The sequence below is a fragment of the Chiloscyllium plagiosum genome, unplaced genomic scaffold, assembly GCF_037043375.1.
Source record: "Chiloscyllium plagiosum isolate Xiang-an unplaced genomic scaffold, Cpla_swu_hap1 HiC_scaffold_1, whole genome shotgun sequence".
NCBI classification, from domain to species: Eukaryota; Metazoa; Chordata; class Chondrichthyes; order Orectolobiformes; family Hemiscylliidae; genus Chiloscyllium; species Chiloscyllium plagiosum.
The window spans coordinates 96,345,951-96,361,134 of NW_028270139.1; the positions used below are offsets into that span (position 1 = coordinate 96,345,951).

The 15,184-nt window shown below is 37.6% G+C and overlaps 1 protein-coding gene across 2 annotated transcripts in view; it reads left to right on the plus strand.

The window, feature by feature from the left end:
* The window catches only part of arl15b (ARF like GTPase 15b), a 301,390-nt gene extending 286,851 nt beyond the window's left edge, over positions 1–14,539 (plus strand). For both annotated transcript variants that reach the window (XM_043688467.2, XM_043688457.2), the window contains exon 5: positions 12,710–14,539. In XM_043688467.2, coding sequence (XP_043544402.1) covers positions 12,710–12,868 — 159 coding nt within the window. In that variant the 3' untranslated portion in view covers positions 12,869–14,539. The remainder of the gene's footprint in view (positions 1–12,709) is intronic.
* The last annotated feature ends 645 nt before the right edge of the window (positions 14,540–15,184 follow it).

Consider the following 15,184-nt stretch of genomic DNA (forward strand, 5'->3'; position numbering starts at 1 on the left):
TGTTGTTTTATTCTGTCTTGGTTAAGAAAGGATAGTATGTTGTCTATCATCTTGCTCACTTTATGTACCCATTCTGCCCAACTCTCTTAAGGAAACCATGGAGATGCACTCCAGGTTTCTTCTGTTTTTTTTCTCACTTTTCTCACGTCCTGCCACTTATTGTCCATTAACCACAAGATCTGCTACAAAAATTCACCAAAGATCCTTAGACAGTCCCTTCCAAATTGATGACCACTTCCATCTAGAAGGACAAGGGCATCAGATGCATCACCTGCAAGATTTCTACAACCACCACACCATCCCTACCACCACCGCCTCCCAAACCACTCATTATCCTGACTTGGAAATGTATCACTACAATGGTTCAAGAAGGCAGCTCACCTCCACCTTCTCAAAATCAACTAGGGACAGGTATAAAAATGCCAACAATGTCCATGTCCCAGAAATGATTTTTTTTTTAAAAATCACTTGTTTCGATTATCTTCCCCAAATGAATTAAGACACACTTCCGCATATTAAATCCTATTTGCATGTTTCTGCACACATTCCGTTGATATGATCTAGTCATGAGATTAAATACAAGTTTCTAAGAGGGTTTGCTACTCTGAGTGTAATGAAAATTCATTTTGATATGTCGCATGTCAAGAATTGTTTCCTGTGTATAGTTAGCAACGTAAATGTAACATTAGCTTCATGTGAATAAAAAAGTAAGTACATCAGAAGTTACACCACTTTACCACCTTGTATAAGATGGAAATTAGTGTAGAAATATATGATAAAACTATAGAATGGTTTCTAGTTAGTCTAACACAAACAATGCACTTTATTTCTAGTGTTTATAATAAGTATAAAGTCAGCAGTTAAAAGGCTTATTACTGAAACATATCGTTAACATCAACTAGCCTCCTAGAAAACTGGTGGGTTTGGACCATCCAGTTGACTTACAATTAATTTTATTAATTATCACTTGTTATCATCCCTGGAGCCATTCTTGTAACTTCTTCTACACACACTCTAAATGTAGTCATAACCTTCATATAGCATACTGCCAAATATGTACTTCATATTCCAGCTGAAGTCAAACAAGTGTCTTGCACAAGTTGTATGTCATGACTTTGCTCTTGTACACTATGACCCTATTGATAAAGCCCCCGATATTAACTGCTTTCTCTACCTGCTCTGCCAACCTTAAGAAGGTCGTACATGTATGGAATGAGCTGCTAGAGGAAGTGGTGGAGGCTGGTACAATTGCAACATTTAAAAGGCTTTTGGATGGGTATATGAATAGGAAGGGTTTGGAAGGATATGGACTGGGTGCTGGCAGGTGGGACTAGATTGGGTTGGAATATCTGGTCGGCATGGACAGGTTGGACCGCAGGGTCTGTTTCCATGCTGTACATCTCTATGACTCTATGATATATGCACATATACACCCAGGTCCATTTGTTCCTGCACCTCCTTTATGTATCATAGAACATAGAACATTACAGCGCAGTACAGGCCCATCGGCCCTCGATGTTGCGCCGCCCTGTCATACTAATCTGAAGCCCATCCCACCCACACTATTCCATGTACGTCCATTTGCCTGTCCAATGACGACTTAAATGCACTTAAACTTGGTGAATCTAATACCAATGCAGGCAAAACATTCCATACCCTTACTATTCTGAGTAAAGAAACTACCTCTGACATCTGTCTTACACCTATCTCCCCTCACTTTAAAGTTGTGTCCCCTCGTGTTTGCCGTCCCCATACTTGGAAAAAGGCTCTCCCTGTCCACCCTATCTAACCCTCTGATTATCTTGTATGTCTCTATTAAGTCACCTCTCAACCTTCTTCTCTCTAACAAGAACAGCCTCAAGGCCCTCAGCCTTTCCTCGTAAGGCATTCCTTCCATACCAGGGAACATCCTAGTAAATCTCCTCTGCACCCTTTCCAAAGCTTCCACATCCTTCTTATAATGCGGTGACCAGAACTGTACACAATACTCCAAGTGTGGCCGTACCAGAGCTTTGTACAGCTGCAGCATAACCTCCTGGTTCTGGAACTCAATCCCTCTATTAATAAAGGCCAAAACACTGTATGCCTTCTTAACAACCCTGTCAATCTGGGTGGCAACTTTCAGGGATCTGTGTACATGGACACAGAGATCTCTCTGCTCATCCGCACTCCCAAGAATCTTACCATTAGCCCAGTACTTTACATTCTGATTACTCCATCCTCACACTTGTCCACATTAAACTCCATTTGCCACCTTTCAGCCCAGCTCTGCATCCTATCTATGTCTCTCTGCAACCTACCACATCCTTTGTCACTATCCACAACTCCACCGACTTTAGTGTTGTCCGCAAATTTACTAACCCACCCTTCTAAGCCCTCATCCAGGTCATTTATAAAAATGAACAGCAGTGGACTCAACACCGACCCTTGCGGTACGCCGCTCGTAACTGGACACCAAGATGAACATGTTCCATCAACTACAACCCTCTGTTTTCTTTCATCAAGCCAATTACTGATCCAAACTGCTATGTTTTCCACAATCCCATTCCTCCGCATTTTGTATAATAGCCTACTGTGGGGAACCTTATCGAACGCCTTGCTGAAATCCATATGCAGCACATCAGCCGGTTTACTCTCATCTAACTGTTTGGTCACTTTGTCAAAAAACTCAATAAGATTCATTAGGCACGACCTACCCTTCACAAAACCGTGCTGACTGTCCCTGATCAGATTATTCTTTTCTAGATGGTTATAAATTCTATTTCTTATAACCTTTTCCAGCACTTCACCAACAACTGAAGTGAGACTCACTGGTCTGTAATTACCAGGGTTGTCTCTACTACCCTTTTTGAACAAGGGAACCACAATTGCTATTCTCCAGTCCTCAGGCACTATTCCTGTAGACAATGATGATTTGAAGATCACTGCCAAAGGCTTGGCAATCTCTTCCCTTGCTTCCCAGAGGATCCTAGGATAGATCCCATCTGGCCAAGGGGACTTGTCTATTTTCACACTGCAGTATTTCTAATACCCCTTCCTTGTGAACCTCAATCTCTTCTAGTCTAGATGCAAGTATCTCTGTATCTTTCTCGCCAATATTTTCATTTTCTATAGTGAACACTGTCTAAAAATATTTATTTAGTGCTTCCCCTATCTCCTCTGACTCCACACACAACTTCCCACTATTATCCTTGATTGACGAGAGTTAAATTAGGGCCATTCTTTTATTCCTGACATACCTATGGAAAGCCTTAGGGTTAACCCTGATCCTATCCACCAACAACTTCTCATGTCTCCTCCTGGCTCTTCTGAGCTCTCTTTTTAGGTCTTTCCTGACTTCCTTGTAACCCTCAAGCGCCCTAACTGAATTTTCACATTTTGTCCTAACATAAGCCTTCTTCTTCTTCTTGACCAGGGATTCCACTTCCTTAGTAAACCACGGCTCAGGCGTTCTATATCTTCCCCCCTGCCTGACAGGTACATACTTATCTAGGACACACAGGAGCTTTTCCTTGAATAAACTCCACATTCTTAATGTGCTCATCCCCTGCAGTTTCCTTCCCCATTCTACGCTTCCTAAATCTTTCCTAATTGCATCGTAATTTCCCTTCCCTCAGCTGTAACTCTTGCTCGGTGGAGTACACCTATCCCTTTCCATCACTAAAGTAAACCTGACAGAATTGTGATCGCTGTCTCCAAAGTGCTCACCTACTTCCAAATCTAACACCTGGCCAGGCTCGTTACCCAGTACTAAATCTAAAGTGGCTTCGCCCCTTGTAGGCCTGTCTACATAACACTCACATAGAGCCATAGAGATGTACAGCATGGAAACAAACCCTTCAGTCGAACTTGTCCACGTTGACCAGATATCCCAATCTAATCTAGTTCCATTTGCTAGCACTTGGCCAATATCTGTCTAAACTCTTCCTATTCATGTACCCATCCAGATGCCTTTTAAATGTTGCAATTGTACCAGCCTCCACCACTTCCTCTGGCACCTCTTTCCATGCCCCTTAGGTCTCTTTTATATCTTTCTCCTCTCACTCTAAACCTATGCCATCTCATTCTAGACTCCCCCACCCAAGGGAAAAGATTTTGTCTATTTATCCTATCCATGCCCCTCATGATTTTATAAACCTCTATGAGGTCACCCCTCAGCCTTTGACGCTCCAGGGAAAACAGCCCCAGCCTATTCAACCTTACCTGTTGCTCAAATTCTCCAATCCTGGCAACATCCTTGTAAATCTTTTCTGAACCCTTTCAAAGTTCACAACATCCTTCCAATAGGAAAGAAACCAGATTCTCAACATTGACCTTCATCTGCCACCTGTTTTCCTACTGCTCCAACTTTACTCTGGTCTTTGAGTTCTGCACTGTCCTCCTCATGGTTTACAATGCATCCAAGTTTCGTACCATTGCAAGACTTTGAATTTGTCTCTGGCACACTAAGACCTTGATCATTAACAAGCAAAGGTCCCATTACTGACCCTGGGGAGCTCCACTACAAATTTTCCTCCAGTTTGAAAAATATCCATTGACCACTACTCCGTTTCCTATTACTCAGCAAATTTGTATCAATATTGCTACTGCCCCTTTGATCCCATGTGTTAAACATTTCTCAGAGGTCTGATGTGTGGCACTGTTTGACTGACTTCTGGAATTTAGTGTCCTGTAGCCAACCAGGGAGCAGGCTATCTTGGAACTGATCATTGGTAATGAAGCAGAGTAAAGATCCGTAGGAAGTAGTGATCATAACATGATAAAATTTAATATTCAATTTGAGAATGAGAAACATGAGTCAGAATGACTGTGCTTAACTTAAATAAGGGGAATTGCATTGAAATCAGAATAGAGATAGCTAAATTGACTTGGGCAGATAGATTAGTAGCAATGATAGTAAGCAAATATTAGCAGGCATTTAAAGAAGTAATTCATAACTCTCAGCAAAAATAGATCCTAGCAAAGGAAAATCTACCTTTTTAAAGGATCCAAATCGCATCCAAAAAGCAGTGAAATATCAGAAAATGGAAAAGCGAAAAAAATTCCAGGAAAATCGTGACCAACAGCAAAGTGATAGTAAGTAAATTATTGGAACTGTGGGTTGGTAAGTGTCCCAGTCCTGACAGAATTCACTCTCTGATCGTAAAAGAAGTGGCCAGGGAGATAAGGTTCCCCACAGTAGGCTCTTATACAAAATGTGTAGAAATGGGATTGTGGGAGACAGAGCAGTTTGGATCAGTAATTGGCTTGATGAAAGAAAACAGAGGGTTGTAGTTGATGGAACATGTTCATCTTGGTGTCCAGTTACTAGCGGCGTATCGCAAAGGTTTGTGTTGGGTCCACTGCTGTTCATCATTTTTATAAATGACCTGGATGAGGGCTTAGAAGGGTGGGTTAGTAAATTTGCGGATGACACTAAGGTCGGTGGAGTTGTGGATAGTGACGAAGGATGTAGTAGGTTGCCGAGAAACATAGATAGAATGCAGAGCTGGGCTGAGAGGTGGCAAATGGAGTTTAATGTGGACAAGTGTGAGGTGATTCCCTTTGGTCAGAGTAATCAGAATGCAAAGTACTGGGCTAATGGTAGGATTCTTGGGAGTGCAGATGAGCAGAGAGATCTCTGTGTCCATGTACACAGGTCCCTGAAAGTTGCCACCCAGATTGACAGGGTTGTTAAGAAGGCATACAGTGTTTTGGCCTTTATTAATTGAGGGATTGAGTTCCAGAACCAGGAGGTTATGCTGCAGCTGTACAAAGCTATGGTACGGCCACACTTGGAGTATTGTGTACAGTTCTGGTCACTGCGTTATAAGAAGAATGTGGAAACTTTGGAAAGGGTGCAGAGGAGATTTACTAGGACGTTGCCTGGTATGGAAGGAATGTCTTACGAGGAAAGGCTGAGGGCCTTGAGGCTGTTCTCGTTCGAGAGAAGAAGGTTGAGAGGTGACTTAATAGAGACATACAAGATAATCAGAGGGTTAGATAGGGTGGACAGGGAGAGCCTTTTTCCAAGTATGGGGACGGCAAACATGAGGGGACACAACTTTAAAGTGAGGGGAGATAGGTATAAGACAGATGTCAGAGGTAGTTTCTTTACTCCGAGTAGTAAGGGTATGGAATGCTTTGCCTGCATTGGTAGTAGATTCACCAAGTTTAAGTGCATTTAAGTCGTCATTGGACAGGCAAATGGATGTACATGGAATAGTGTAGGTGGAATGGGCTTCAGATTAGTATGACAGGGCGGTGCAACATCGAGGGCCGATGGGCCTGTGCTGCGCTGTAATGTTCTATAATTACATTGATTTTAATTTTACAAAACTCCCTTGATTCAGGGGTAGTTTCATTACATTATTGGTAGCTCCATTCTTTACAGATAATAAATATGACGCCTTAATTCAAAAATGGAGTGAGACAGTGAGCAGCAAGGTATAAATCCGTTATCTTAACACCTGTCTTAGGGAAAATGTTGGCTATTATTAAAGGAGTTACAGCAGGACACTTGAATATATTCAAGGTAATTGGATAGAATTGACATGGTTTAATAAGATGGAAATCATCTATTGAAGATCTTTTGAAGAGTTAATATATGCTGTGGATGAAGAGAAACCAGTGGCTACATTGTACTTAAATTTACAGAAGGCATTGATAAGGCGCCAGCACAAAGGTTACTGTGAGAGGAAAAAAGCTTATGATGTAGAGGGTAGCATATTTGCATGAATGGATTATTAGCTGGCTAACAGGAAGCTGATTAGGCAAAACTATCTTTTTCAGTTTAGTAGTGAATGGTGTGTCACTAGGTCAGTGCTGAGACTTCAACTGTTTGTAGTAAATTTAAATGACTTAAATAGGTAAGAGAAATTGTGAAGACAGCATAAAGTTACAAAAAGTTATAAAGAGGTCAGGTGATTGGACAAAGATCTGGTAAATGGAGTATAATATGGGAAAATGTGAAATTGTCAATTTTTGCAGTCACATTTAAAAACATATTATCTAATGGTGAGAGATTGCAGAGCTTTGACATGCAATGGGGGTTCAGGTATCCTCGTACATGAATCAAGAGTTCGTATGCTGTTGCAAGGGGAAATTGGATACTAAGGGAAATGATATTATGTTTCAGTTATACAGAATACTGGTGAGACTTCATCTGGAGTACACTGCACAAATTTGTCTCATTGTGTAAGGAAAGATAAATCTGTTTGAGCTAGTTCAGTGAAGATTTGCTTTGCTAATACTTGAAGTAGGTTGGTTGTCTTCTGAGGAACAGTTGGACAGGTTGCACTTATCTGAAGTTTAGAAAAGTAAGAGGTGGCTTGGCTGAAACATCCAAGATCCCAAGGAGACTTGACAAGCTGGATGTGAAAGGATGTTTCATTTTACGGGGGAATCCAGTACTAAGGTGGCAGCTTAAGTACAGAGGTCACCCATTTAAAATCTAGATGAGGTAAAATTTTTGCAGCTCTCATCCTGAAAGGTGGTGGAAGCAGAATCTTCGAATATTTTGAAAGCAGTGGCAGTTAGATTCTTATTGTCAAGGGGGTGAAATGTTATTACAGGTGGGTGTGAATGTGATTAGAAGTCACGAGCAGATCAATCATGATTGTATTGAAAAGCAGAGCCACCTCAAGGAGTTGAATGGTGTATTTCAAATCCTAATTCAAATGTTTGTGTGTATCAGCAAATTTGACAAACTTGCTCACTTCAGTCAAGTAGTCCACAAGGTTCTCTAAGTTGTTGCATCTATTGTAATTTAAATTAAATGTGATATTTTTGTGAATAGTTTTGGAATACTATGCTGAGAAATATTGACAAGATTAGGCCATTTAACAATTTAGAAACAAGTTGCCATTCATTTATTGGTGGTGAGCTAACAATTGTTTGATATGTGAGTATGCTGGAAATAGAAGTGTATGACAGCTATCAATCGGAATTAGGTGAGAACTGGAAAGAATTTAAAAGTGAAAGTTGTTATAATGGAAAGCTTGATGAATTTTGATATTTATGGCCATTTGTTTTTTTTTTGTCTTTAAAACAGGGAATGAAAATCAGCCTGGACTTCTGGTGAAGTTCATTGATCTTGTAAATCAATGTATTTTTATTTGGAATTTTATGAAGTTGAAGTAATATGAAACATTAACTGTAGCCTTGGGTGAGGACACAAACAAGTGTAGTATGCTAGAGATTGACGTGAAGTGCAGAAGGCTTTATGCCACAAGTGGAAATCCCTAGGCTCTTTGAAACTTTGGGCATCCCAGAGGCATCCAGCAGGATGTTGTTGCAGTCCTCCAATTTTTTTAACCAAGAACATAATGCTGCCTGTATCAATTATTTTTATTAATTCAGTCTTGAGGGCAAGGAAAATGAGTAGCATCAAATTAAGAATGAATCCAACGCAAAACAATTGTTCAAGATTGTTTAGAGTTTCTGTTTTGCTTCAACCCAGATAGTGATACATAACTTGGAAATAGTCACTAGATCAAGTTTTGTCAAAGAAAATGAGATCATCACAAGTAGGATAAATGTAATGATATAACATAAATTTGAGGACCGCTGTTTAACCTGTGTTTGTAGAGTTGCCTGTTTGATTATCTGCTCACATTGAAAGTTTTAACTCGTGAAATCTTCCCAATGTCTTGTTAAGGCATCAAGTAGCAGGAGAGTTCCAGATTAGCCAGTGTTGAATTAGTTGATAGTATCCAAATTGCTAGGAAGATTGATTGATCTCCCTAATTCAAGAAATGGATAATTAGCCAATGTTCGCACTCCTCAGTAGAAACTCTGGTATTCCAAAGTTTCTTTGTCAATTGAAGACAGGATAAGTATCCTCTGTATTTCCTTGAATTGAATGGCCTTCCACAAAATACCAACTTTTGGCAGATTTGAGAGCTTTATAGATACCTACTGTACTCTAGGCAGAAGAGACAAAAATTAACGATAGGCATGAGATGTGTAGCGAAATTATTTGCTTGATGAACAGCAATTTTAACATAATCATATTTCATAACATTGCAGGAGCTTGAGGTTATGCTGCCTGTAAAAGTTTTGAAATCAATTTGAATATTTATGTAAGCAATCATTAAAAAGTGCATGCAGATTTTAATTGTTTCAGCTGTAGTGTGCATCAAACAACGAGTGCACTAGTTAATATTACCTCAATCATCCAATCTAATTCCCTGATCTCTCAGTGATTCAGTCTCAAAGCAACAGTCTTCCCTACTGCTGACAAGTATGAATGAGTAAGCAGCAAAACACAATTTTTACTGCGAACCAGTTAATAGTTCTGCACCATACTTTATTGATAAACCACAAAGCCACAATGATTGGGAAGTGTGTAATGAGGATACAATTGTTTTTCATGTTTAAGATGATGTGGACTCATCTGAAATGCTTTGATTAAAATGAGCTTGCAGTCTTACTTTTAACTGATAAGTATGTAAATGCAATTTGAGTGCACACAATGACATTGTGTCAAAGTTTGTTTTGGATTTAGGGCATTATCTTTTGCTACTGTACTGGAATTGGTTGGGCCAATGTATCAAAGCAGTACCTTGGCTGTGCATAGTCTCTGTACATATAGATACTTATTGAATTTACTATCTACCAGCTGAAGAGTTGGAATGCCTACAGTGGAATTATATGCTTCAAATATTCTGTAAGCAGATGGCTATCTGATGGGATCATTTAAAGGAAATTATACTGTTGTCTGCAATTTATAGCATGCTTTCTCAAAATTTGGAGATAATAGTCACTGCATTGATGAAGTGATATAATGTGTTCTAATACCATTTATGTCACATCCTATTTTGCGTGCTGATACCATAAAAGCTATGGGTGAGCTGCAGGGGTTTTTCCACATAGTTCAATCTCATTTTGAGGTAGACAGGGACAAGTGAAAGGAACATTTTTGAAGGATAATCTTGTAAAGAAGATAGTATAAAAGTTCATTATAGATTGTTTCTAACCAACAAAAAGGTCTGACATCAGTGTAAGCAATTTGTGGGAAAAATGTTCTCTTTGCTAGTGCCTTTTTTGCCTAGAAAATATAGAGAAATGTTCCAATTCAGTCAGTACAAAATAAATCAGTGAACTGATTGGCATTTTTTTTAATCTAGTGGTACGTTCTTTCAGAAAATGTCTTCTGCTACTGAGTAACTTTATAATAATGTTTGGTGTAGACAACACTGTAAAATGTCTCCTTTCTCATCACATGAGAGATGCACAGAAAGGATTACTAACTATAATTGTGCTTATTAGCAGTGCAAACAGAAAGTCAAATTGCTAAAGAAAAACCTCCTAGCTGGAATGGTCTGAACAAAAACACGTTAGGTTGACTATTTTTTGAGTGATGATTGGAAGTATATCAAGACTGTACTACACTCTTGGGTTCGAATTACTATATAAACTGTTTGACGTCATCCAAATCCCTCAAGTATGGTACAGATTTGTAACCCACTGCCAGCTGTTTATTTTCCATGTACACTTCCCAGATGGTGAACTGACCTTTCTGATTTTTCAATGAGAAACAAAATATGCAGATAACGCAAAACACGTGTTGCATTAGTTTGTTAGAGCAACCACAATTAGTTGTTTGTCTGTAAACAAGATGCTTTATTATGTTTCATATATTGAATATTTAGTGCTACTGAATTTCCAAAGTCTAATTTCTTAGATTATTATGGAACCAGGCACTTTCATTATGTGGAGTGAAATGAGGATTGTTTTCCTTGGAGCAGAGAAGGTTGAAAGGAGATTTGATAGAGGTATTCAAAAGTTTGAAAGGTTTGCCTTGAGAAAATGATCCATTTTTATTAGAAACAGTGTTTGTAGCTAAAGGACGCTACAAACGTCCTTTAGATAATTGATTCAATACCAAAATGAAAAATATTTACAGGGCAATGGGGGCAGAACAATAAAATGTGACAAATTTAATAACTCTACCAGGTTGACAAATGCATAACAGGCCAAATGATGCTTCTTTTACATTTGAACATACAAAGTAGGAGCAGAAGTAGACCATTTGGCTCCTCCAGTCAGCTCAACCATTCAATAAGATCATGGCTGATGCCTCTGTTTTGAATGCCACATTTCCATCTATCTCCAGTCACACTTTGATTCTTTGATGATGAATTAGAATTGAACCATGGAATTTGACTGCTAGTGATATCCGTAGAGAAACAGTTTACTTGTTTTCTTACTCTGGTAGATTAAAACTGATACAAATCCTTTTTTTAATAAATGGGGCAACCATTTATGAACCAATCATGATCTTCTGATTCAAGAAGCAGTCCTTTCTGGGCTACATAGTCCATGTTGTTTTCAATCTATGACTTGATTTATAAAATAATGCATTCTAAAATAACGCAACTATTTTTGAAGTCCTGTGCAGCTGTAAGTCTTCCTGTAATCAACATGCATTGGAAAATAAGATATCGGAAAATAGATGTTCAAATGTACAGGACATTTTTTGAGACTTACAATTTTGTTGACTCTAAACAGTATATTTTGAATTATCCAATATTTAAGATATTAAATTTGAAAATCTGGGAGAGATTAAAACAGGGCAGCACCATATGTCTAATTCGGTTTCTGTTAAAATAAGTGTGAAATATTGTTGCTATGAGAGAAGTACACTGTTGCCACTAAGTGAAGCACTAACTGAAGCCATCCCATATGGGAACAGGAGGAATAGTCATTGATGCATGTTGTCATTCCTGAGTAGTTTGCTGAAGATAAATTCTAGCAATGGCAGAAGATAAGATTACCTAAAAGAAGCACGTAGCCTGGTGAAATATATGCAAAATAAATTACTTAAAAGTAATATCTTTTAAAACACCCAGTTAATGGATTTTCATTGAGACATTGCTGTATATGATAATGAAATAAAACAGTAGATGCTGGAAGCTGGAAAAACTCAGCAGGTTTGGCAGTATCTGTGGAGAAACAGCAGAGTTAACGTTTCAAGTAAAAGAAGTCCAGTTCTGAAGAAAGGAAATGGAACTCAGTAAGTTAATGAAATATTCAAATACACCTTAAAGAGACTTCAGCGGTTGAAGGGTTAAATAAGCTACTCATTAAAAGTCTGACTAGACGTTTCTGGTATTTCTAAACATTCTTCTTTGTTTCCAGGTACACATCAGTTTTTCTGAATTAAATTTGTTTGAGAATTCTATGCTAAGAATGTCAATGCCATTCTTAATTTAACGTGCACTCTAGTTAATGAGCACAGTTGGATGTTTTAATAAGAAAATGCTGTCAAATTTGATGAGCTTTTACTCCAGTTGTAAATGTGTTGGTCGATAAAATCCTAAAAGAGAAGTGTGCTAATCTGGATATTAATTTTTCAAAGTAATCAGCACAGCACAACATAACAGCGGTGAACAATAAGCCATGATACTTTGCAGGATACCTGAAATGTGCATATGATGTAATTTAACTGCTAGCAACATAAATAATGTTCAGTAAAAATGTTCAAAATTTTAAAATTTGATTTGCCATGAATAATTGTTCAGTATAACACTTTCACACTGTTGTTGCATCTACATTATTTACAATGTAATAAACCAGCAACGGCTAATCTTGAAATTGACAATGATCTCATGCTTGTGTTCTATTATCACATTTAATCTCATCTGTCATTGTAAAATTGTCCAATAGCAATTTGGTATGTAGACCATAATAAAAGAGTTACCTAAAATGTTTCTTTTTTTTTCAGATTAAGAAATATTTTGAACTGGAACCACTTGCAAGGGGTCAGCAATGGATCCTTCAGCCTTGTTCTGTCGAGAACATGGATGCTGTAAGAGAAGGCTTCAGTCAGTTTATCAGCTTGCTTGAAGAAATTGATCAAGAGCACATTCCAGGAAGAATATGAAATCTGCACTGACTGTTGTTTAGATCACTGAAATGAAAACATTTCTGAAATCCTTACACACTATCAAAACTTTGTAGTATTCAAATAACATTGTTGAAACTTCATTTTAAATAATTGTTTTATACGATCCAATTCTTACATATTGAAGCAAATAATTTTGAAACCGAACTAAAATATCCAGAATCAAATGAAATATGAAATCAATTTAAATTTAAATCTGTGAAAAGTACTGTTCAGTTTTCTACTACTTTTGCCATTTTACTGTATTTGCATGATATTTCAGTATGTAATCATTTATGCTACCATAATGGTGGGAATTTTGAAAATGATGATCAATGATGACTGTAATCTGTGTTGTTGAACTAACCTGTATGCTGTCAGAAGTAGTCTACAATGATGGGCAGATATGGAGTTTTGCACTTTGCTTCTGATTTCTGTAAGTTATTAGTGTGCACAATTCAAAGAAACTGACCAGTAACCATTGTGAGAGCGCATTTGTAAATCATCTGAACAGAAAAGAAAGTTTTGCTATTGTAAATCCCAATCATGACTTGTATATGATTTGAAACTTGGTGTTAATGACTGTTGAATCTTTGAAATTATGCCAGACAAATTTAAAAGCTCCCTATAAAAGAGAAAACAAAACAAGTCATCGGCACTGTGTTTATATATGTATATTACTGTCTTTATCTAACACTGCTCTTGAAAGAGCACAAGTTTTGATAGCATGTCTGTTCTACAGTCCATAGACAAAATAGCATGCTTTTGCTTGAATTTATTTAAGGATTTTTTTGAAAGAAAACATTTGTCTTTAATCTTTCATTCATTTAATCAAAGCTGAAAATTAGATGATTTGTTTGATAATGAAGTCTTATTTCTTGTATTACTGTGCAATCAAATGAATGCAATTTGGATAAAAACGAACAGTGCTAATTTTGTCTTAAATTTTAACATTTTAAATGAAATGTATTATTCTAAGAATTTGAGAGTTCTAAAACATTAAGTATTGAAGACACTGTGGTAGATGTTGCTCAAGCCATCTGTCAAATTACTTTGTGTGTGTGTGTGTTTTGTGAATGTATGCATCAGCCTTGCACTCCTTCTCAAACCTGGGACTGTCTGCAACTCTTCAGTAAACAGAATGAAAACACTATCAATCAATACTCACCAGCAGCTGTTCCTGACAAGCCTCTGTCTGACGCCTAATGCCTTCCAACTGTCGGCATAGTTCCCTCCCCGGCTACTGTCACCATCTCTCTCCGACTATTCGTTTTCACATTGTCTCTTCGCTTGCAGTTTAAGAATTTCAGATGGTGTTCTTAGATTCTTCTGTTGGAATTTGTATTTTTGTATCTCTTCAGTGTGTATTTGTTGCATGTTTTGCTGTGCATACTGTAAAGCTGCATTTATCCATATGTATACCTCTATTTTATAGTAGGCTTGCTGCATTTATTGTATTTATAGAAATTTTAGAAATTTTTATACACTAGTAGGACATAGCTGCTTTTTTAAGTCTGTGAAATCATCCATATTTTTAAATTTTGTATCTTTATTACTGATAATGTTACTTGTTTAACTGGCACATAGCCTATCTTTGTACTGAAAATACAGCTACTGTATTTAGCAGGTAACTAACCAGTAAAGCCAAATAAATCAGAGATTATTCTCAGATATTTGCTGTTCATTAATAACAATAAAGGTACTGCTGAATAGAAGTGGCTTGTTAATATTCCCAAGGGACAGTTACAGACTCAGCTTTAGTTGCCAATTCAATAGTAAATATGGAAGGTGAATTGTTACTACTTCAATTATAACTTTTCCTTTGACAAGAAGTGAAGATCATGGACAAGCGCATGCACACTTGAAGAAACAGATGCCCACTACTGAACTAATTTTGACTTGTTGTACGTGGACTTTTAGGGTTTTATTTAACCACTTGGTGACTGAAGTCATATATAACTAAGGCAAAATACGACTGGTACTTGAAATCAGAAATAAAAAAAGAAAATGCCGGAAATACTCAACAGGTCTGGTAGATTCAGGAAAGAGAGAAATTGATTTAATGTTTCAGGTCTGTGACCATTCATCAGAACAAAATTTAAAATTGGGAAGAGAATAGGTTTTGACTGATTCATTTGCTTGAAACGTATTTGTGATAAGTGAAATTACATTATGCAGTGGGGCGCAACACAGCATAATGAAAATTGGCTTAGTGTCGCATTGTGTTGATGGTGGTATTTGGAATTTGTTAAAAGCAGTCAGGTATGGAATCCTGCTTTATATTTTATCTATTATTACAGCTAAAGAAAATTCTTT